This window comes from Asparagus officinalis, chromosome 4, assembly GCF_001876935.1.
Source record: "Asparagus officinalis chromosome 4, Aspof.V1, whole genome shotgun sequence".
NCBI classification, from domain to species: domain Eukaryota; kingdom Viridiplantae; phylum Streptophyta; class Magnoliopsida; order Asparagales; family Asparagaceae; genus Asparagus; species Asparagus officinalis.
The window spans coordinates 27,284,417-27,310,007 of record NC_033797.1 but is presented as its reverse complement, the minus strand read 5'-3'; the positions used below and the strand labels follow the sequence as shown (position 1 = coordinate 27,310,007).

The 25,591-nt window shown below is 36.2% G+C and overlaps 1 protein-coding gene across 4 annotated transcripts; it reads right to left on the bottom strand.

The window, feature by feature from the left end:
• Positions 5,160–25,007, bottom strand: LOC109837049 (UPF0434 protein Tcr_0959). 4 transcript variants are annotated; one of them, XM_020405132.1, is made up of 4 exons: positions 24,789–25,007; positions 24,640–24,694; positions 7,091–7,247; positions 5,160–5,295 (listed from the first exon to the last, which is right to left on the bottom strand). In XM_020405132.1, exons 1-3 carry the CDS (start codon positions 24,881–24,883, stop codon positions 7,137–7,139), a joined length of 261 nt encoding a protein of 86 aa, XP_020260721.1. In that variant the 5' UTR covers positions 24,884–25,007; the 3' UTR covers positions 5,160–5,295; positions 7,091–7,136. The 4 variants fall into 4 exon arrangements, 3 of the variants coding, with proteins under 3 accessions (XP_020260721.1, XP_020260722.1, XP_020260720.1); XM_020405133.1 differs by having other exon boundaries at positions 5,161–5,295; positions 7,132–7,247; XR_002246161.1 differs by having other exon boundaries at positions 5,214–5,295; positions 7,073–7,247.

The window sequence follows — 25,591 nt, the reverse complement described above, 5'->3', positions numbered from 1 at the left end:
AGATGCTGATTTGTGGAAAAAAGCTATGTTGTTATCTCCTTCTTTGAGCCTTTGAATTCTAGACCTTTGTTTCCATTTGGTTTCCTCAGCCCTACCCAACAAAAAAATGTATTCTTTTTTGCAAAGCCTGAGATTGTATTCTGTTTCAGTCAACACTCTACTTTCCTCAATAAGATTCAAAGCATGGATATCTGATAAGGCTGAGGCTTTCTGGATGGGAATGGATTTAAAAAATGTTCTCTTCCACCATTTTATCCTTCTACGGATTAGTTTAATCTTGAGAGGGAGGGGTGCTGACGTTCCTTCTTTAGAAGAGAATGAATTCCAGCATGACTCTAAGAAAGAAATGAAAGAAGGGAATAAAAGCCATGACTTCTCAAATCTGAAAGGAGAAGAGGAAAAGGAGTCTTCTGAGTCAAGGATGATAGGACAGTGATCAGAGCAGGAAACTGGATATGCAACTTAGAGGAGGTTGGTGAAGTGGGATTCAAAATATGAGGCTATGAAAAATCTATCTAGTCTGGCTAAGTCTGGGGAGGTTCTCTGATTGGACCAAGTGAACTTTCTGCCACTAAGAGGAAGATCAATGAGATTAATAGAGCCAATAAGATTTTTGAAGACAGAGATATCCCTGATAGATCCAAACCTACCACTTCTTTCTTCAAGGCTAAGTGTTATATTGAAATCTCCAAATACCACCTATGGGAGAGAGTGAGAGGACCTAATTCTAGATAATCCCCACCAGCAAACTTCACAGTCCTCTCTATCATGAGGAGCATAGACAGACGTAGTAACAAATTGCCAGTTTGAGGGTTTGTGAGTGAAAGTGGCAGACACTGCAAAGATACCTATGGAGAAGGAGGAGCATGATAAGATAGAATCATTCCATCCTAAAATAATGTCACCCCTAGAATCAGAGGCATCTAAAGCAACCCATGAGGAGATGAGGCTACTACCCAACATGTTAAGGATATGAGGGTTGGCTGATTAAAATTTTGACTCTTGAAGACTAACTAGATCAACTTTAGCTAGCTGAATACATTCCCTGACGAGTCTGTGCTTAGAAGGGTTGTTAAGCCCTCTAACATTCCAAGAACCAATCTTGACAACTAAAAGAACTTGAGTGGGATGACCTCTAGTTTGGCCTATGCTCTTGATTTTCCATATTAAGGATGTCTTGCAGAGCCTGAAAATCTACCGGATCCTTAATATCACAATTTATAGAAATGTCATACAGCTTCTGCAAGTTATCAGAATTAATAGGCTGAGTAGAAGAGGATGATGAGGATTTACCCTTAGAGCCTCCCGCCGGGATGCTCCTTTGCATGATGGCGAGGTGCTTCCCGTGAGGGAGATGAGCGAGCATACGCTTGTTGGATTACTTCTTCAACAAGGATAGGAGGGGGGGTCTGATTGATCCTGATCTCGACCCCCTGGAAGGCTACATCAATGAGGATAGGAGGTGCTACATCCATGAGACCAGGGGAAGGCTGAATAGGAGGGGGGGGGTCTGATTGATCCCTCCTCCTCTACCAGCAACTGCTTGCCCTTGGATAGCTGCAGGGAGGAAACAACTGCTGCAACATTCTGAACTACTAAATTGGATGTATTCATATGAGGGGGAGGAGGGGAGACATCCAGAGAAAAAGATGGAGCTCCTTCCCTACGAACAAAACTTTTAAAATATTCTCTAATCTTGCCTTTGCTAGCTGGAAGAGGATTACCAACCACCCTAAGGTGCACTGATCCCTCCATAAGGTGAATATCATCCGAGAAGGAGTAGCGAAAAGTGATATATCTTGGAATCTCTGATATGTCCCTGACACTGAGCAATACTTTGCAGTCTTTAACATTCTTCTTGAAAATCACATCATCCAAAATAGTAATAACATCTCCAACATCCTCCAGCAAAATCTTGAAGAACTATGTGTCCTAGAGGTGAAGGGGAAGGTCTTAAATTCTACTCAAACATAGACAAACTTTGGGAGGGATTTGAGTCTTATCTTCTCGGACCAGGGAGTAAAGACACCTCTGAAAGCCCTCATGTCGAAGAAATCTTTGGAACAAGCACTGAACAAAGTCTCTTCATCAGGGAATTGGATAAAATAGGACGTCTCTGAGATATGACTCACATCATACAACCATCTGTCCACCTTGAGATGAAACTCTAGGTTTTCAATGAGTTCCCCATAAGTAGGGCTCCCCACCTAGAGGTTCAAGAAGCCGAAGCAAACATAATCGTCCATGGTACTGGCAACTGAAGGAGGGAGAGTGATGTTTGGGATGAACCAGGGGGGGGAGATGATGGGGAGATGTTCTGCGGGGATGGATTCTTCTTGTTAGGACAGTTAATGGATGTATGTCCTATATTGTTAAAAGCAAAACACTTAAAATCTCCAAGCGAACAATTTTTCACCATATGGAAGCGGTCTCCACAGAGATAACACCTTGGAGGTTTGAGGGGAGGATGGAGGGCTACCTTCAACTTCTTCAACTGCCTCTTACGAGAAGCTATAGTCCAACCCTCTTCCGGAAGGGGAAGGATACATTTCTGAGAGGGGGAATGGGAGAAGTGGGAGGGCGGGAACCCTTGAGGAGATCAGCAAATGAAGAGAAAATATGGGGTTGTTTCTGAGGAGGCTGAAACGGGAGAGGCTGAGGAGGAGGAACGACTGGTTTGGAAGAGAGCAGAGGGGGGGAAGCTGAAAAGGGTGGAGCTGTTGGCGGAGAGACTGGTTTGGGTGGTATTGCGGGCTGAGAGGCAGGAAACATAGGGGTAATGGTGAGCTTACCTTGATTGAAAGAGACTATACGTCTCTTCGATACGCGCGCTATTTTGATTATAACAGTCATTTCTTCATATTTTTTTTTTTACGGTTAGAAACAGAAAAAAGAAGCGTATCTTCTTTTCCCCAAGGCCATTCCGTCTCTAGCCTCCCAATAGGATTTGAACTCAGAAGTTCTCTTTGAAGAAGCCATCTACTCCTAACAATTTTCTTTCAGAGAGGACATCGAGGAAGATGCACTTAAGAAAACATCAGTCTCATTTTATCCCCCATGTTCTGGTTGAAGAAAACGCAATAGAAAAAGCTCTTACTCTATCTTCTTCTTTTTTTTCTCTTTTATTTTTTGAAAGTGGGCTCTTAGTCTCCATCATTATGCTGGTACGGGACTTTAGGGTTGTCCCGCAATGACCTGACCTAATTCCCAATTTCTCAGGTCGAATTGATGTTCGCAATTGGATTCGTGCTCCATAAATTAAATTCACCCACAAGCCACAAATACACTAGGACCACTGAACTGAGGCTAACTTGGCCTTTTCCTCTACCTAACCGGAGTTACTAAATTGCCTTTGATAAAGAGTTTTTGGAGGGGAAGACAGAGTGAGGTGATGGACAACTTAAAATAAATAAACGAACTAGAAATTAGAAGAGTAATGACTACTGAAATCGTCAAAATTGGAGGGATACAAAAGAAGAAACAGAAAATAAACTACGAAGTGACACATATTTTCTCTCTTTTCCTCCTCCGACCAAACAAAAAACAAGTTCGTTACATATCGTTATGTTAAAAGAATAACAGCTGACCCGCTCTGAATCCAACCCGCTACTGACGAGTAGGGTTCACGCTACCTCGGTACGGGTTGAACCCGACTTACCCAGTTACCCATTTACAGCTCGTTTAATCCGGTTCCATTTACAGGTTGACCCCATATGTTTATTTAGTAATCGAATTATTTGCGTACGATCGCTCAAGTTGCAATAACAATAGATAAGATCAAATATAATTGGTTAATTTCAATTATTAAAAAAATGCTACTTTGGTACGATCTTTGATCAAAGAAGAAAATAGTGAACAGATGCAACATCAACAAATAAGAGTGTACAGTTAGATGTAATTAGAATTGGTTCCGATGATAATGAAGGTCGTAAACACACATTATACAGAACATCAAATTAATTTGACTCAAGTAACATTGGCAAAAAAAATGTATATCCGTTCATCAGTCGCATACAAATTTTGAGATGAATACGATAGAACAAAATTCAAGCTTGCCATACAGACTGACATAAGCTTTTTCAGAAATCGATGGTTGATGTCCTAACCGAGACTGCGAAAGCTCAACTATCAAAAGGAACCCACAATTTACTTGAAAGTAATTGCATCCCTAATTCACCTAACTTATATCAGTATGTATATATTTGAAGGCTAATTGTTAGGTACGTAATGTCTTGAATCAGTTGATCCCATAACTCTAAGGCTAGTGAGCGTAGTTAACAGAGACAGTGCAGCTAATATAATAGAGCAGCTGGTTTCCTCCAAAGGAAGCAAAGAACTTCATTTCTATAGTTAAGTTGCTGAAACTCTAATTTCAGCATATAAAGCATTTCACTTTGTTTTTGCATTCATCTGTAGTATAATCTTTAACCAGATAAATGTTGTACGTTTTTGTAGATGGTACTGTGTTGCAGGGTGTCAATAATATTGATTAAAACATCAGAAATCAATATCAGCCAATGCTAAAATATAAGCTCCGACTTACTTCGTCAAACCAAATGACAAAACTCAACCAACACACAATCTATGAATCCCTAACTACAGTTTATTTGCTACACTGTGCAATAGAAAGATGGAGCATCAGAAACAAAATAACTTTGATTTTGAGCCACACAAGCAACAATGGAAAAAACAAAGAATCCTGATGAACCAACGAAATTTCGTAGCTAAAAATCCCTAAAAACTGTTTCAATGCTTCCTCGAGGTCCAGAGAGTTATAAAACATGATTTGGCCCCTCTCAGCACACCGATATTTTCATTTCAACCAGCCTACAGCCCTTCTGAGACAAGAAATACAAATAGGACACAGTTTGATGGTTCACCATACCTCAGCAGAAGGAGAACTTCACTGACAATCACTTGCACAGAAAAACTACAGTACATATTGAGCTTCAGATGGTCAAGAAGACAAAAAAAGCATCAACTTCTTCAAAATCCAGGTGCATAATAAGATGAGAACCAAATCATCAACTCCTCAGTTAGCTCCATTTCCCTCCTCATGGCCTCACAATTGATAGAAAGACGACAAAGAGGACAAGTACTCCGACATAAAATCAGCCACTTATCGACACACTCCCTATGAAACAAATGGCAACAAGGTAGCTTCCTAGTGTCGCTCCCCTCTACCAACCTCGATAAGCAAACACAACACTCTAATTCTCCATCTTCTGCTGAATTTAGCTTCGATTTTGCTACCAAAATGACTTCTTTGAGGTCTTTGATCTTCAAGCTAAGTATCTGGGAAACAAAAGCAAGGAAGTTGCTCATAGTTTGAGATGTTAGCTTATGATCAAGAACTAGAAAGACTCAGATTAATAAGAGTGTTTTTCAAAGGGTTGAGTGGTCAGTTTTTACCAAAAAGCAGTTGCTTAGTTCTTACACAATTTGTTAGTTGGTCGAAAATACTATGTGAGTTGAGGGATCAACATTGGAAGAGGTTGCACCAAAACAAAGGAGTCTTGTCTTCAGCAATTAGATTAAAAAAAGACCTTAAGCTAAAGGGATTAGAACTAGATCAATTTGTTGTAATCCATGCAAGGCTTTGGGACGTGCTACACTTTTCATAGTAGAAAAGGACTGGTAAACTATATGGACTGTGCATGAGAGCTCTAGCAAAGTATTTGCACTTTTTGCACCTAATAATACCCTAATAAAGCTTAGTAATTTGTTTCTAACAATATATAGTATAATGATCCATTAGGATTTTGATCTATGTATCATGCAACGAAAGAGAGATGCACCAAATATGCTGTCCTCGTGCAATTACATTCAGCATAGAAAATGAGAACAACTTTTTAAGTATTTGATGCAACCCAGGGTAGATTCATTATTACATAAGCATATCAATATTAAGCAAAAGACTACCTTTATTTGGGTGAAAACTCCAGCAATATCCCTCATCGGCTTAATCATTTCAACTTTATCCAGGCTCCCTTACTTTTTCTATTCACTCTCCTAGTGATCTAGATATAATAAGTCTTAATTGCAAACCCTAAGTTCCCACTCAGAACATTAACAAACTATAGAGAAAGACAAGCTTATCATGTTTAGATAAGTCTCCTACTTGTTACCCACTTAACCACCCCATTGCCTAATATGCTCATCTTAACCTTGGGCATTAGATTTGTCCCAACCTTATTCTAAAGCTCATAAAAATTACTAGTACTTCGTACTTATTATCGAAAAGCTAAAGAGCTTATTCTTTCTAAATTCCGCTAGTCACTACGTGCAAAATCAAATTGACAACAAACACGTCTGAGTTTTTGACAATTATCATGTCTCACACCGTATTGTCCACATCAGAGCACATTAATGTTCGTGTCTGTGACTATTAATCATAACCTATTGATAAATTTTGGACATTAGATAAATCACAAAGTCAATGCATTTTTAGACAGAATAGAATCATGAATCTCGCATATGTATATATAAATATTTAATTTCCTAGTGTCGACTGTGTAAAATATTTCCAATACATCTAGAATAAGTTACAAAGTTTAGCATACACCAAGAGAAGTATTTGATGTGTACTATCAAGTATCTTATGTTATGTGTATTGAATGCATACATATCCTTCCTTGACACATTTGTGATAGTACAATATACAAAGTATATGCAAGCATAATAACTGGATACAAAGATAAATCAACTTTTGCAGGTTGAATACTTGTGAAACAATTTTCTAAAAGGAAGTGGTAAATTTCACTAAAGTTTGAAAGGTATAGATTATTATTATTGTTGTTATCATTGGGTGGAAATTTCAACCATCTAAATCTACCAGGACTATATGGATTGATTTATTATTCAAAAAACAAGTAGGTCGTAAAACTGTAAAACTTCAACAAACTTCCCTCAGACTTAAAAACAATCTCCAGTTTACATCAATGTTCATTTTCATTATTGCAGCCAACCTAATGGTAGTACAAAACTATGAGGTGCTTATAAAACTTTGCATACATCATATTTCAGAAATTTTTATTATGAATAAAAATAGAAACTGGCGAGAAAATTAAACCTGGAGGTTATTGATAACCTTATTCAAGTAGTGGTGACCTGTTATGGTCAAAATCTTACACCAGTCACAAGTTAAAATAGGTTGATGGCTCAGCACCAGCATCAGGTTTTTGTTTGTCCATTTCCTCGAGGAATTTTCCATCCTTCGGCACCAAACAAGGGATTCCATCAACTATCTGCGGAAGTAAAGTCCAGATAAGCAAGTAAGCGTCTCATTACAAGCTGAAAGGCACAAAAATTGTATAAAAATTATCTAGTTGATAATTTATATTAATCCTTGTGGCCTTGCTCAATAGAACAAATGACATAACACAAAATGCAAGGTTGATGGAGAAAGTAGAAAATCAGAACTCCGAGTGGCTTTGAAAAGCCAATATTCACATAATTTAGTTATGCAGGATGCTGAAATATAAATAAACATGTAAAAAATTTGGTCCAAGACTCAGAAAACCTATCCTTGCATAGAAAGAATGAAGCAAGAACAACCAAAATGAATTACATAATAATGAATCTTCTCAGCAGAGAAATGACCTTCAGTAATCAAATTCTTAAGATGACGAACCACACACACCAATATAGAGAAATTCCATCAAAGTGCTCTCTACAACAATAACATAGGATACTTCACAAAGGCTTGGAAATTTAGTAATATTGCACTAAACCTAAGAGCATTTTTGAAAACTATGGATTGTAACCCACTTGGGTTATAATACAATTTCAAAGTTTTTGGTAAACTTAGGGGTGTTTGTTTACCCGGAAGTGAAAAAATGAAAGTATGAAAGGGCTTGTATTTTAATACTTCGATAAGTGTTTATATGGGAAAATTGCTTCTAGCCCCCAAAAGCATTTCAAGTGTTCTACCCCCTCCCCCAAGACTTTGTCAACGTTCCCAAAGCCCCCCAAAAACAATCAGAAATTCTCATAGCCCCCAAAACCCCTACTCATGTGACCCGACGTGCAAAAACAAAAAAAATTGCCCAAAATGTCCTTTGATTTAACCGCCTCCAATTTATCTAAACCACTCCTCATCGATCGTGCCAACTCAACTCTCTTCTGTCCAAGCGAACCGACTCCAGAGCATTTTCCCCATTGCGAAACCCTAGTCCTAAATCAACCAACTCCAGAGATTAATCAGAAAAATAGCCAACGAGACAACTCCTAAAGCAGTCGTTCCCGTCGAATTCAGCGAAGACGACAACGCGTCACAGTACGTCGTCTCAAAAAGACCCCAGACCACAGCAGAGTGGTCTGAAGCTAGCACATCAATTGATGATGTTCTAGAGGACATCGCAACCAGCCATTCTCATCTCAGAAGTCCAACTCAACCCAAAAAGGCAGGCCAACACATAGATCTAGAGGGCAGCACCGGCAACATCGGCACCGACGGCGTCTCTAGAGCACTTCTGGATCTACAGAGTGGAGCTAAAGAGAAGCATATGGCAGTAAAAAAATAATGTTTACTGTAATTTTATATTGTTTATCGTGTTGCATGATGTGTTAATTGTGAATGATATTGTTAAGCTGTAAATGTTAGCCTGTAGTTGTCAAGGAAATTTATTAATTGTTAAGGTTATGCATTAGTTGTTAAGGTTATTGATCTATTGTGAAGGTTACTGTTTAGTTGTGACATGTGGCATGTTAGTTGTTAAGGTTAAGCGTTAGTTGTTAAGGTTAAGTGTTAGTTGTTAAGGTTATGAGTCTATTGTGAAGGTTACTGTTTACATACGGCTGTCAATTGTGAAGGTTACTGTTGACGGGTTTGTTAGTTGTGAATGTTATTGTTTATTTATGGCTATTAGTTGCGAATGTTATTGTTAACTTGTAAGAGTTATGCTTTTATTGTAAAGGTTATGTTTTTATTGTTAAGATTATGCATTAGTTGTTAAGGTTATTGATCTATTGTGAAGGTTGTTGTTTAGTTGTGACATGTGGCATGTTAGTTGTTAAGGTTAAGCGATAGTTGTTACTGTTTACATAATGCTCTTAGTTGTGAAGGTTACTGTTGACGTGTGTCTGTTAGTTGTGGATGTTATTGTTTACTTGTGGCTATTCGTTGTGAATGTTATTGTTAACTTGTAAGGGTTATGCTTTTATTGTTAAGGTTATTGATTGATTGTTGATGATAGGTTTTGGTTGTGAAGCTTATAGATTTGTTGTTAAGTTTACAATTTTTTTGTCAAGTTTACAGCATAATTGTTATGTTTACAGATTATTTTCAAAATATTTGTCTTGTGGTTTTGCTTTGTAGACAAAGGGCAAAGTCCACATCTGAGTTACGGCCCACTTTCAGCTTCACTGTCTACTATGAATTCATGCACACTTTAGTGCAGCATATAGAGCAAAGGCACTAGAAGGCCTATGAAGATAATGTATTCAGACACTACATTCATTTCAACCCTCCTGGTCTTGATCTTCCCACTTTTGAGCACGTTTTGAGACAGTGGGACAAGAAAAAGATGAAATTCGTCTTCACTGATACAAAATCTGGAGAAGACATTGCGTGCTCATTCAACCTTGAGTGGGTAATGAGTCATACGTGGTTCTTCAATGAGGGGGATCTTGTTGGCCCCAACCGGATAGGAAGGTAAGGATTTGGTTAAGGTTTTTTACCAAACCCGAGGGTGACAGCACTACAGCTCCTCCTTCAGCCCCCACCAAACGTCATGTTGAGGATCTGGTCATAAAGCTTGTACAATCAACTGATCGTCGAGATGTGAAGGATTTTGTCCTGCTACAGATCCTCTATCAGCTGAGCATGATCTGATGTCCAAACAGTGTTCTTAGCGTTCCTAGGCATTTATTCAAATGTTGACAGCATCGAACATGCCAATAACACTACTTAGGGGACCTATATATTCAATGAGACATTTGATGCGATAAAAAAGACATTGAAGGGTCCTGGGCCAGGAAATATGATTGTATATCTGCAAGGGTGTACCCAGCTTCTTTGTGTAAGTAATCATACTTTTTATTATTGATTATGAAGGTTAGGGTTTAGTTCTTAAGTATAGTTGGTAGTTATGTATACAAGTTGGTTATCAAGGTTATTGTTTTGTTGTTATGGTTGCTTAATTGTTGTTAAGAGTACAGATTGGTTGTTAAAGGTACAGATTTGTTGTTAAGGTTAAAGGGTTGGTTATTAAGATTACAGATTTGTTATTAATATTACTGATTTATTGTTATGGTTGCTTATTTATTGTTAAGGTTATAGATTTATTGTTATGATTGCTTATTTGTTGTTAAGGTTAAAAAGTGTTTGTTAATATTCTATTTCTCTCATGTGCAGTTGTGGTATTATGAACTTCCTGGCATCAAGAAGCCAGTAGTTGGAAGTATGTCGCCGCATCTCCTCACAAATTGGGTAAAACTGGGAGATGTTGTGAGATCTTTGAGATTGATCATTGTTGTAGCTTAAGCAAGGAAAGCTACTATAAAGCTTCCACAATTCCAGGGCCAAGTTCAAAGTATTAAGGGAGGTTTGTGGGGGAAGGAGCAGGAGAAAGAGAAGAAGAAAAGAGAAGAGAAGAATAAAGGGAGAGAGAAAGAGGGAGAAGAATAAGGAACTGGCTGTAAGAAACGCTGATAGAGCACGTGGCCCAAGACAACCTCTTCCTAAAAAGAAAAGGGGACCAAAAGATGATCTCATTTTTGAAGGATGGGTAAGCACTGTAGTAATTGTGAATTATAACTGTTTTTTATTATTCTTTTTAATAATATTGTATCTGTCCATTGCATAGACTATGTCACATAATATTGATGAAGCGGTCAAGCAGCACAATGAGACAGTTGATCAAATAAAATTGCCTAAGCAAGTGAGCTATTGGAAGAGCATCGCGATAATGAATCAAAAATTACGTCACGACAATGAGAGGAAATTCAAAGATCAGATTGCTACCGACCGACTAGAGATAACTTCTCTTTCTGTAAAAATGGTTTCTCTGTCTGCACAAGTGAGGAGGCTGAGAGATGAGCTAAGCGATGCCCGATGCAGAAATGTCACTGTATATAAGAATAAGAGGCCGACTGAATAGGTGTCCAACCCAGCGATGGAGCTGCAAACTTATACATATTAGATTTTTTTTATTACTTGTGAATTATATTGCATAGTTATTAAAATTACAAATTGGTTGTTATGGTTAGATATTGGTTGTTAGGGTTACGGATTGGTTGTCAAAGTTAGGGATCTGTTGTTAAGGTTACGGATTTATTGTTAAGATTAGAGATTGATTGATAAGTATATGAATTGATTGTTAAGTATACGGATTTGTTGTTAAGTTTACGGATTGGTTGTTAAGTTTATCGATTGATTGTTAAGTATATGAGTTAGTTTATATAAAAAAAAGTATATGGGTTAGTTGTTAAGGTTGGATAGTTGTTAAGTTTTTTCATAATTATATTTTGAATTTTCTTTTTTTTAATCAGACACTCCACGCAGTGTGGCTATCATTGACATTGAGATTGAGAGGAAAGTCCCTTAACCTCACTTTGCTGACATTAATAAAGAGGGCGAAGGCCCTCTACCAGGAGAAGTCCCTCCAACAGAGGATTTCCCTCAACATGATACTACTGACATTGATACGGAGATGGAAGGTCCTCGCCCAGAGGACGTCCCTTCACCAGAAGCTGGCATATTTTTTGAGGATGAAGAAGTTCCTCTTATTTTTAAAATGAATAAGGAAAAGAGGGAGTCGACTGGAGAGGTGTCTAGCCCAGCGCTGCAAACTTGTACATGTTAGATTCTTTTTTATTACTTATGAATTATATTGCATAGTTGTTAAAATTACAAATTGATTGTTATGGTTAGATATTGGTTGTTAGGGTTACGGGTTGGTTGTCAAAGTTAGGGATCTGTTGTTAAGATTACGAATTTATTTTTATGGTTAGAGATTGATTGTTAAATATATGGATTGATTGTTAAATATACGGATTTATTGTTAAGGTTAGAGATTTATTATTAAGTATATGAATTGATTATTAATTATATTTTGAATGTTCTTTTTTATTTTTTGAATCAGCCACTCCACGCAGCGTGGCTGGCATTGACATTGAGAGAGAAGTCCCTCAACCTCTACCAGAGGAAGTCCCTCCATCAGAAACTGACATATTTTCTGAAGACGAAGATATTCCTCTTATTATAAAAATGAATAAGAGAAAAAGGAATGCAAATGTGCTCGCACCCCTTAAAAAAGTAGAGCAAAAAGAATAATGAAGCCTTCCAAACATATAGTTACCCCTTGCACTGAGAGGGGAAAGAAGAAAGAAAAACAAATTTTAGGGGAAAAGTAAATTACAAAAGTGGTGGAGAAGGAGAAAGAGCAGGTGGAGGAAAAGAGAACACCTGTTGGACTACATGATGATCTCCACTAAATCTGAAAAACCCTCATGAGTTTCCTAATGAGCAAGGAAGAAGAAAATTATAGGGATAAATTAAACATGGGGATTCTCTTTTCTGAAAGCTTTATCATCAAGTTCTATAATAAGCACCCCACATTTTTTTATAATTATAAGGTGTCGGCAGAGAAGAGGAGAATGAAGTTCTCAACCATTTTTGCATCTGTAGGTGCAACAAGTAAGTATTTAGCTCATATTACGATTTTATAACATTGCTTTTAAGCTTATCAATTATTTGTTAGGGTTACGGGTTGATTGCTAAGATTACGGGTTTGTTATTAAGGTTACTAGTTGGTTGTTATGATTACTGGTTGGTTGTTAAGGTTACGGGTTGATTATTAAGATTACAGGTCTGTTGTTATTGTTAGGCATTGGTTGTGAAGCTTAGTTAATGGTTGTTAAGGTTACATATTTGTTGCTAATTATATTAATTGTTTCATTCCTTTTGCAGTTTGATTTAAAGTGTACAAAAGTCAATGGTCGTCTATTGACTGATTTGAGCTTCTTAATATTTTACATGGTGGTCGACTGGGTGATTCAGTACGATTTATTCTTAATAACTATTGTTTATCATCTTTTATATTACTATTATTTATTTCTTATTGGTTTGTCATCTTATAGATTACTGATGCGCTACTTAATACAATACGTGAATGTCAAGATGAATCATGTCGTAAAAATATAGGCTAGTCTTTGTTTTCTTTTCAGTAAGTATATATGTATCTAAGGCATATATCTATTATCTATTTCAATCTAGGTTAAAAAAATTTGATCAGTCTAATTCTTGATTACAGCATACAATACATGTGGAATGACCTAACTACCGAGATGCATATGAAGTCTTCATCAAAAATTTCATTGCTGAAGGAATTACTAATCTCCTAGTTCCCATTGTCCAAGGAGATCATTGGCATCTCTTGGAGTTTGATGTAAAAAATAATATTGTCAAACATTATGACTCCTTGAGAGATCGATCTAGACATTGGGAACCCGTGCTCAACATTGTTAAAGCCCTCAACTATATTAAAGCTGGCTTCAACGAGAACAAATTAAAGCTGGCTTCAACGAGAACAAATTGTACAACGTATTCAACCCGATCATAGTTCCATGCGAGAAATAAATGGGATCGTAAGTTTTCTGAAACTCTTTTCGTATTTAATGTTGGAGATTGATTGCTAAGGTTAGGTTGTTTGTGAAGTTTAGGAATTGGTTGTTAAGTTTACAGATTAGTTGTTAAAATTAGACTTTAGTTGTGAAGCTTAGGGTTTTGTTGTTAAGATTACGGATTGGTTGTTAAGGTTAAGCTTTTGTTGTGAAGTTTAAGGATTGGTTGTTGTCCTTAGGTGTTGCATATGAAGGTTACAGGTTAGTTGTTAATCTTAGGGATTTAATGGTGAATATTTATTTGTGTGTAGGTATGACTGCGGGATCTACGCCTACCTATTTATAAAAGCTATTATTGAAGGTAGAAGCGTCATGCACTTGACGCCTAAAGAACATAACACATAGGTTATACGAGCGAAGCTAGCAACCTATTTATTAATTGAATGCATGAGGAGGAAAAAAGATCTCAGTCAAGTTGACGATGATGACATCGAAAGCTCTGTGTCATAGACTATTTTTGTTGAAAGCAGACACGTAATTTTTTTGTAAATATTATAAATGTAAATATTTAATTGTTTATGACATGTAAGTTATATCATAAATATAAATATTATAAATGTAAATATTTAATTTTTTATGTAGGGTAGTCCATAATTTATTGAAGGTTACGGAGAGGTGTTAACCATAACAACTAAGTTGTAACCATGTGAACTAAGCGATGACCATAATGACAAAACATTAACCATAACATCTTAGCCATAACATTAACAATCAAGTCATAACCTTAACAATCAAGACCTAAACTTAACAACTAATCCATAACCTTAACAATCCATAACCTTAACATTTCAAAAGGGTATCATCCAAAACATATTGCTAGATGCTAATACAAAACGTTAATAAGTAATATATTTGTTTAGCAACTAGATAGGCTAGTTGCAAGTTTGTCGATTGTGACCTTCCATGTGGCAGCGGGAGCACTTAACAGGACGGGTGTTTGGCGTCCTGTTATTTATTCGTCTAGTACATGGTCTTTCACGTCTTTTTTTAGTAAGTGGAGGCTTTTTTAGTAAGTGAAGGCTTTAACTGACAGTCTTCTGGTGGTACAACGAGCTTCTCGTAATCTGGAAATAGAAAAAAGGATCAGTTCATAAGTTGCTCTGAATGCTTCAACCGTCATGAACCAATCACAATATTGATAAATATCTCGTCTCATCCAATTAATTGCAGCACAAGTGTGCTTGCAAGGAATGTAGGTGATATCCTAAGACCTGCATGAACATGTCTAATTTTTTAAATCTATACGACAAGTTTTATCAGATTCAACCTCCTCAATATCTTCAGTCGAATGTTTAATATGCAAGCAGCTTCCATGATGTATATTATCACTCAACACTAACTCCGCTTCTGGACATAAGTATCTAGATAATTTTGCTGCCATAAGCCTTCTTTCATGCATGCACTCCATGATTTTCTTTCGTATTGCCTCAACCAAAGGTAAGATTCATAATTTTCATGTCTTTCTTATCCAACTGTTGAAGGACTCAACAACGTTCGAAATAACATGGTCATACTAGTAAATCACATGAAAATATAACAACTAAGAAGTAACCTTAACAACTAAGAAGTAACATTAACAACCAAAAACTAACCTTAACAACGAAACTGTAAACTTAACAACAAAACTCTAACCTTAATAACGAAATGGTAAACTTAACAACAAAGCTCTAACCTTAACAATCAAAACCTAACCTTAATAATAAATCTGTAGACCTAACAACATGACAGTAACCTTAACAACAAAATTATACCCTTAGCAACGAAAACCTAACATTAACAACAAATCTGTTGACTTACTGTAACCTTAACAACTAAAATGTACCGTTAACAAATAAAGTTTAAACAATGTTATTATACCTTATACCAGGAAAATAAGCGTTTGCCCATCTCTCTAAGGAGTATTCCATTGTAGTAACATAAGCCCTTTGATCGATCGATGTCAATTCTTGCATGTAATCATCCCATTCGAATATTGTATACTTGTAAGCCGCAGTTTGTAATAAATCACCCAAAATTTGAGCGATATTTGCCTTATGACCCAAATCCTTCATTTTTTTTTTTGAAATTCTTGACTAAATGCAGAACACACCTTGAATAGAAAACATCTGAAAAGAATTCCTCGATTGCTACCCTAATACCCTTGTCAGCATCAGAAATCATTACTAGTTGATGTGGAGGATTGTAAGGCTTTTTCCTATCATATAGTATCGTCCACACTCATTGTAAGAACCATTTCTAATTATCCTCATTCCCCTGGTCATATACGCAATAAGCAAGAGAAAATATTTCTTGGTTGTCGTCATATCTCGTGACACTAAGTAGTATACCTCTGTAGCGATCTTTAAAAAATATTTCATCCAAAAATAAGAAGTCTATACCTAGCAATGAACCCTTTAATACAAGTATTATAACTTATGAACAAACGCCTAAACCTTCTGTCATTAGCATCAATAGCAACACGATTTCCTAGATTAGTTGCTTGAACCATGGCTTCATACATGCATAAATATAACAACAAAACAATAACATTAGCAACCGATTCATAACCTTCACAACAAACTCATAAACGTAATAACCAACACATAACCTTAACAACCAACCCGTATACTTAGCAACCAATCGATAACTTTAATAACCAACTCATATACTTTACAATCAATCGATAACCTTAACAACCAAACCATATACTTACAACCTATGCATAACCTTAACAACCAAAGCATAAGGTTAGCAACCAATACATAACATTCACAATTAAAATATAAGGTTAAAAAAATGTATCATCTTAGTGAAACGTAAGCCTCATCATCGTCACCGAACAGGTCCTGTTGTGCTCTCTTTACTTTGCCATGCTTTACAATAGTTAATCTTGATGCCATAGTTTGAGAACAAGTCGTTCTTGATATCAATTGGACGAAGATCTGATCTAACCTTCAAAACAGATTGTTTTTGGCTTGCAATGAACTTTCTTGATGCCCTTGAATTACCAGTATTAGCTCCGTGTTGACCACAAGTATGGATAGAACAAAAAATCTTTATAGACATAATTGAGGAATTTCTGAGTGGGGAAGCAAACAACATCTAAGGGCAACCCAGCATGTGCTTGAATCGACAATAGACTATTATACGTCTTTGTTTATTATGGTAAAAATCATACTTGAACATTTTCGTAATTGAGTAGTATTAAAGTGCTAATCTAATCTCAACAGCACTATCAAATTTCTGATTAATTTTACATATGGTTGTGTGCCACTTAGCTGGGATCTTGGTTTGATTGTTAATCATGTCTTCCATTATCGTTATCAAGTCGTCGGTGGGATTGTCATTAGGAATACGCTCATCATTACATGTAATGGTGAGCGTAGCTGCTGCGCATCGTGAATTTTCTGTTGAGATAGTCCTGTAAAAGTTAAAAAAACATTAATACTTAACAACCAATCATAACATTAGCAACTAGCTCATAAGGCTAACAAAAATTCATAAATATGTGTTAACCTTAATAACGAACTCGTAACCTTAACAACAAACTCGGAACTTTAGCAACAAATTCGTAACCTTAACAACAAACTCATAACCTTAGCAACTAACTCGTAACATTAACAACAAATTAATAACCTTAGCAACCAACTTGTATACGTAACAATCAACTCATAACCTTAGCAACCAACTCGTAAACGTAACAGCCAACTCATAACCTTATCAACCAACTTACAACTATCGCATAAAATTTGACAACCAATTCATTACCTTAACAACCAACTAATAATCTTGACAACCAACTCATAACCTCAGCAACTAATGCATAAGGTTAACAACCAACTCAAAACCTATCAACGAACTCATACAAAAATTAAAAGTGAAATGCTTACACATTTTCTGGAGATGTTTGGGTGTTCTGAGAAGTTGAGAATTCTACAGCGGGGGTAGCATACAAGTTTATGTCTGTAAAACCATTACGATGAAATACTCGAACATTAACCTCAAGTCGTCGTCATTATCAATTGAAAAACTGAACCTCTTTTCCCTTTCGAATATGAATTTCAGTGAAAGAGATTACAATGATAGTTTAAGCCTTTAGGACACTTGATATTTCAAGCTAACGATTTGTGTAGACTCGTTGATAACTACGAAAACATCCTCACCCTCGTCGTTGCTTTTTGTGTTTGTAACCATGCAAAGAAGGGACCCATCTGTTATTTTAAAGAATAGTAGTTGAAAAAACGAAGAGGATTTATTAAGAATTAATTGGCCGGGGAGAGTAGTTGGGTAAGCAAAAGGAAAGGAGATGGATTTAGTGCAGGGTAGGGAAGAAAATGGTAATAATTTGGATGGAAATGGGGTTTTTTTTCTCCAAAATCACATTCCAATCAACATTTAATGCTACAGTATTACTGTTCATTCACCGATATCAGGTTTGATAGAGTTTCGACCGCTTGAGGGCATTTTGGAAAAATTTTATTGTTTTTAAACGTCGGGTCACATGGGGAAGGGTTTTGGAGGCTATAGAAATTTCTGACTGTCTTTTGGGGGCTTTGGTAACGTTGACAAAGTCTTAGAGGGGGGGAACACGTGAATTTGTTTTGGGGGATGGAAGCAATTTTCCCTTTTTTTATTGAAAGTGTAGGTGAGAGTAAAATGAAATATGCCACATAGGATTTAATGCATGTTAGAATTCCCCTAAAAATGGTGAAGTCACTTGACACTGGAAAAGTGGACCCTTTATTAAGTGAAAAAATATTTTTTTTATACATTGTTGTAACCGAACCGCCTTCTCTATCACTAGTGAATCGCCATCTTCTCTCTGCTGTACAAAACAACCAACTCATTTTTATTTCCTCTTTATTTTGTTCCCACTTCATCTTCTCCTCGTACCCTCTTGTCTTATTTATTTTCGAGCATAGACTTCTATGTTTTTTATCAAAATCAACAAATTGAAAAGGCTTATATTTTTATTTAATTTTGTAAATAAATTTCGCATGTAGTTTTTTGAAATTTGTTATGCTATAGATTAAACTTTCTATGTTGTTGAATGATTTTATTACAACTGTAATATAAATACAATAAATCTACGTAAACATAATAAAACTATTGTACTATTAAATATAAATTAAATGCATGATTAATACAAAATATAGAGAATTTTTTAAAATTAGTACGGCTAATAGATGATCTTATCATAAGTAAAGTTTTGTTAGAATTATTTGTTAGCTATAGGTTCGTTGTTTCTGTTTTGAGTTTACTAAATCAACTAGTTTATTGAAATAAGACCTATTCTTTAGGGAAGATAAGAGTTTGTTTTCTAAACACTACGCTATAGGCTTGTAAAGCATAGATTTTTGTTATTTCTTTTCTGTGTAAAAGGCTATAAATAGCTGATGGTTTGTTGAATTGAATAACACATTCCTCCATTCAGTTTTCTATGCTTTCTGAGTTCTGATTTCCAACATATGGTATCAGAGCTTTGAAAAGGGCCTGATTAAATTAGGAGTGTGAGAGTAAGTGAAGCATGGCAACCTCAGAGAAATTTTTGATTCCAAAATTTGACGGCCATTACGACCATTAGTCGATGTTGATGGAGAATTTCTTGAGGAGCAAAGAGACGTGGAATCTGGTGGATGAAGGGATTTCATCACCAGCGATCGGGACTTCATCAGCAAGTGAGACGCAGAGAAAGAGCGTTGAAGAAGCTAAGCTCAAGGAGCTGAAGGTCAAGAATTATCTGTTTCAAGCAATTGACAGAGAGATCTTGGAAACCATTCTTGACAAAAGCACGTCGAAGGCGATCTGGGATTCGATGAAGCAGAAGTATCAAGGATCCACCAAGGTGAAGAGAGCACAACTGCAGGCATTGATGAGGGAGTTTGAAATGCTGACTATGAATGAAGGAGAAAAGATTGATAGCTTTCTTGCACGAATTCTAACAGTTGTGAACAAGATGAAGGTGAATGGTGAAGCTATGAAGCCAAGCACAGTGGTGGGTAAGGTTTTGAGATCTTTGACTCCCAAATTCAATTACGTTGTTTGTTCAATTGAGGAGTCAAATGATTTAGATACCATGACCATTGATGAGCTCCACGGGAGTCTGCTGGTTCAAGAACAGAGAATGCATGGGTGTCATGAGGAAGAACAAGCATTAAGAATCTCTTATGATGATAAGCCAGGAAGAGGAAGAGGTAGAGGCTCATTCCGAGGAGATCGAGGTAGAGGAAGAGGGTGGATGTCTCAGAATAAAGCTACTATAGAATGTTTCAAATGCCATCAGTTGGGACACTATCAATATGAGTGTCCTGATTGGGAGGAGAAGGCTAACTATGCTAAACTTATAGAAGAAGAGCTTCTATTGATGTCCTATGTCGATCTTCATCAAACCAAAAAAGAAGAAGTTTGGTTCCTTGACTCTGGGTGTTCCAATCACATGACCAGAAACAAAGAATGGTTATCAGAGCTGGATGAAGGATTTCGACAAACGGTGAAGCTTGGTAATGACACCAGAATGGCAGTGGTGGCTAAAGGAAGTGTATGACTTCAAATGAATGGCATCACTCGGGTAATTTCAGATGTCTTTTACATACCTGAATTGAAGAGCAATTTGTTGAGCATAGGATAACTTCAGGAGAAGGGTTTAGCTATTTTAATTCAGCAAGGGACTTGTAGAGTCTATCATCCTAGAAGAGGGTTAATTATGCAAACTAATATGAGTGAAAATAGAATGTTCTATTTGTTAGCATCTATGGCACCAAAAAATTCTATGTGTCTTCAAGCTTAAGCTTTGTCTGAAAAAGAATCACACTTGTGGCATCGTCGCTTTGGCCATTTGAATTATCAGGGGTTGAGAACACTTGCATACAGAAAGATGGTAGATGGTGTGCCTCTGCTCAAAAGTTCTAGAGAAGTTATGTGAAGCTTGCCTGGTCGGCAAACAACACAGAGAATCTATACCAAAGCAGAGTTCGTGGAGAGCATCGAAGCAACTTCAACTGGTGCATTCTGATCTATGTGGACCTATCAAACCGGCTTCCAACAGTAATAAAAGGTATATCATAAGTTTTATTGATGATTTTTCACGTAAAACTTGGGTCTACTTTTTACATGAGAAGTCAGAAGCTTTTGTTGCATTCAAAAATTTTAAAGCATGTGTTGAAAAGGAGATTAGTGCATATATTACTTGTTTGAGAACAGATAGAGGAGGTGAGTTCAACTCCAATGAATTTGGAGAATTTTGCAAAGCTCAAGGTATAAGCAGGCAGTTGACAGTAGCGTACACTCCACAGCAGAACGGAGTTGCTGAAAGGAATAACAGAACAATCAAGAACACAGTGCGGTCAATGTTAGCTGAGAAGAAAGTTCCAAAAATGTTCTGACCTGAAGCTGTAAAGTGGTGTGTACACATTCAAAACAGGAGTCCAACTGTGACAGTGAAAGAAAAAACTCCAGAGGAAGCATGGAGTAGTGTGAAGCCAACGGTGGATTATTTTCGGATCTTCGGGTGTATAGCTCATGTTCACATTTCAGACCAGAAGAGGAGTAAGTTGGATTAAGAAGTGTGTATTCTTGGGTGTTAGTGATGAATCCAAGGCTTACAGATTGTATGATCCAGCCACTAAGAAAATTATCATCAGCAATGATGTTCTATTTGAAGAAGAAGAGAGTTGGGATTGGGGTAGAACTGAAGAAGAATTGAAGTTGGATGTGTTAGAAGATGATAAAGAAAGTGATGAAGAGCATATTGAGGAGGAGAATATTGAGAATGTCTCAGGCAGTAGCAGTTCAGGTAGTTCACTTTCAAATGAAGTAAACACTCAAGAAGTTGCAGTTGAAGAGAGGGATGAAAGAATCAGAAGAGAACCAGTCTGGATGACGGATTATGAAACGGGTGAAGGGCTTTCAGAAGAGGAAGATATGCATGCAATGATGATGGTAACAGATGATCCATTTTTATTTGAAGAGGCAGTCAAGAGCAAGAAGTGGAGAGAGGGGATGGCAACAGAAATTGAAGCTATAGAGAAGAACCAGACTTAGGAGTTAATGGATCTGCCTAAGGATGCTAAGTCTATTGGAGTTAAGTGGGTTTTCAGGACCAAACTTAATGAAAATGGGGACATGGAAAAGTACAAGGTAAGATTGGTAGCTAAGGGTTATGCACAACGTTATGAAGTGGATTATACTGAAGTATTTATACCAGTAGCAAGACTCGACACCATTCGAGTAATACTTGCAGTAGCAGCATAGTATGGATGGGAAGTTTTTCAGCTTGACGTGAAGAGTGCTTTTCTTCACGGTGAGCTCAAGGAGAGTATTTGTGCAACAACCTGAAGGGTTTATTAAGGAGGGAGAAGAAGGAAGGGTTTACAAATTAAAGAAAGCTCTACATGGCCTCAAGCAAGCACAAAGGGCGTGGTACAACAAAATTGAGACTTATTTTCTGCGTGAAGGCTTTGAGAAATGTTCCAGTGAGCATACTTTGTTCACCAAGTTAGCACGAGGTAAGATTTTGATAGTAAGCCTTTATGTAAATGATTTAATTTTTACTGGAAGTGATATGAGCATGTGTAATGAGTTTAAAAACTCAATGATGTTGGAGTTTGACATGTCTGATCTGGGAAGAATGAGGCATTTTCTTGGAGTAGAAGTGTTGCAGAATTCGAATGGTGTTTTTATTTGTCAGAGAAGATATGCACGAGAGGTATTAACAATGTTTGAAATGGCACGTAGCAATGCTGTAAAAAATCCAATTGTTCCTGGTACCCAGTTGTCAAAGGATGAAGGAGGAACTAAAGTTGATACAACTTTGTTCAAACAAGTAGTTGGGAGTCTCATGTATTTAACTGTGACTCGTCCCGACTTAATGTATGGTGTAAGTCTCATTAGCAGGTACAGTCTAGCCCAACCATGTCACACTGGTTGGCAGCCAAGAGGATTCTAAGGTATTTGAAGGGGACAACTGAGCTAGGCATTTTCTATAAGAAGGGAGAAGGCAGCTCAAAGGGAGACGGTAGTTCAAAACTCTTGGCATTCACGGATAGCGGATATGCTGGTGATCTTGACGATAGGAGTACTTCTGGATATGTGTTCATGATATGGTCTGGAGTTGTTTCATGGTCTTCTAAAAAACAACCAGTGATGACTTTGTCTACCACTGAGGCTGAATATATCACAGCAGTTCTATGCGCATGTCAGTGCATATGGCTCAAGAGAATTCTGGGAAAGATTGGAGTGGAGGAGCATGAAGGTACTATAATTCAATGTGATAATAGTTCTGCCAATCAATTGTCTAAGAATCGAGTCTTTCATGGAAAAAGTAAACATATTCATGTGAGATTTTATTTCTTAAGAGATTTGGTGAATGATGTTGTTGTGGAGTTGAGGTATTGCAATTCTCAAGAACAAGTTACAGACTTGATGACAAAGCCACTTAAGCTGGAGCAGTTTGAGAAACTTCGTAGTATGCTTGGAATGGTTAATACATCAGAAGTAAGCTAAATGCAAATGTTTTTAGCTTAAGGGAGGGAATGTTAGCTATAGGTTCGTTGTTTCTGTTTTGAGTTTACTGAATCAACTAGTTTGTTGAAATAAGACCTATTCTTTAGGGAAGATAGAGTTTGTTTTCTAACCATTACACTATAGGCTTGTAAAGCGTAGATTTTTGTTATTTCTTTTGTGTAAAAGGCTATAAATAGCCGATGGTTTGTTGAATTGAATAACACATTCCTCCATTCAGTTTTCTAAGCTTTCTAAGTTCTGATTTCCAACATTATTTAGTTTTCTCGATCAAATAAAAGAGTAATTTTATATTGTGTGTGTAATTCTAATTAAACTACAATTTTCAAACTACACCTCCACTATATAGAAATCATAAATATATTTTAAGTACTAAATAAAAGAATACATTCGTTTCACTTTCACTTTCCTAGTTTCAACAATTTTCATTTATTTATTTATTAGAGTTTGTTTTCTAACCACTACACTATAGGCTTGTAAAGCGTAGATTTTTGTTATTTTTTTTGTGTAAAAGGCTATAAATAGCCGATGGTTTGTTGAATTGAATAACACATTCCTCCATTCAGTTTTCTAAGCTTTCTAAGTTCTGATTTCCAACATTATTTAGTTTTCTCAATCAAATAAAAGAGTAATTTTATATTGTGTGTAATTCTAATTAAACTACAATTTTCAAACTACACCTACACTATATAGAAATCATAAATATATTGTAAGTACTAAATAAAAGAATACATTCGTTTCACTTTCACTTTCCTAGTTTCAACAATTTTCATTTATTTATTTATTAGAGTTTGTTTTCTAACCACTACACTATAGGCTTGTAAAGCGTAGATTTTTGTTATTTCTTTTGTGTAAAAGGCTATAAATAGCCGATGGTTTGTTGAATTGAATAACACATTCCTCCATTCAGTTTTCTAAGCTTTCTAAGTTCTGATTTCCAACATTATTTAGTTTTCTCAATCAAATAAAATAGTAATTTTATATTGTGTGTGTAATTCTAATTAAACTACAATTTTCAAACTACACCTACACTACATAGAAATCATAAATATATTTTAAGTACTAAATAAAAGAATACATTCGTGTCACTTTCACTTTCCTAGTTTCAACAATTTTCATTTATTTATTTATTTTCTTTTGAACAAACAATGCATTCCACTTGCACGATAACGTGGATGCATTTTCATGCCTGCAAAAAAATAGTGGAATATGACCAATTTTCGAACTATACATGTTTGGCAAATGGGTGGATTGTAAGCGGTTTATAATCCACAAAGTGGATTATAATCCATTTTGAAACATTTGCGAGACATGTTCTAACCTATAAGAAAACCCAACAAAGAAAAGTAGCAAATCTAACATCCTCTGGCTAAACCCAACACAGAGTTGATGATGAAACAACTTCAAAACTAGCGATCATGAGCAAGAAAATTTCCATTTAAGCGAAATTTTTAGCAACAAAAAAAAGGGTGATTTGAAATCGCAATCAGAAATCAATTGACTGAGCGAACTCACAGGAAAGGAAACCCCAATGGCATCACCGACCAGAGACTGCGAGGATTGGCAGAGCCTGCAGGCGGGGAAAAAGAAAAGGGAAGAAATAAGAACTAGGGTTTCCCAAAAATCCATGAATTGATGGGTTAGTTGTTAATAGAGAGGGAGACCTTAGGGGTTGCTTAGAAAGAGGGCAGACTAAGATATCCAAGAGCGAGTTGCTGATGAGGCTGCTGCTGAAGAGAGCCCTGCTTCCTCTCACCATTTTTTCGAATCTGATTGAGCCTCTCTCGACTCCGCCGACTGTTTATCGAAATGCTTCAAGGGATAGAATGCCTCCTGGATTGCGATTGCCGAGGAAATGGCTCCTTTCGGCCGCAATGGCTTAATTGCACTTAAATCTCCTATAAATTTTCCTAAGGGGCATTTTCATGTAAAATAGGATAATTGTTAAAGTGAAATAATTTTATTTAGTGGGATAAATAGGAATAATTTTGTGAAGCGGAATATTTTGATAAAATAACATGGAATAAATTTTTATAATCATGAAATATATATTTATGCATTTTGAATATATAAATACTATTTATGTATTTTAATTTATAATCATGAAATATATATTTATGCATTTTGAATATATAAATACTATTTATGTATTTTAAACTTACTATTATTAATTGATAATATATAAATACTATTTATGTATTTTAAACTTACTATTATTAATTGATAATTGCTTACAAGAATGTTCTTTACTATTAATTAAATAACTTTTGATTAGACTATAAGATATTAACAATTATTATCATAATGATGGTCTAATAATAGTGATAACCATAATAGGAAAGAAGTAAAGAAAAAAATATAAAAAATAACAAAAAAAATACGAGTTCTAGTTTTTTACCACCTAGTTCCAAGCTAAAACTAGGAATAATTTGAGAGACTAGAACTCTCGATTTTGTATAGAAAAATA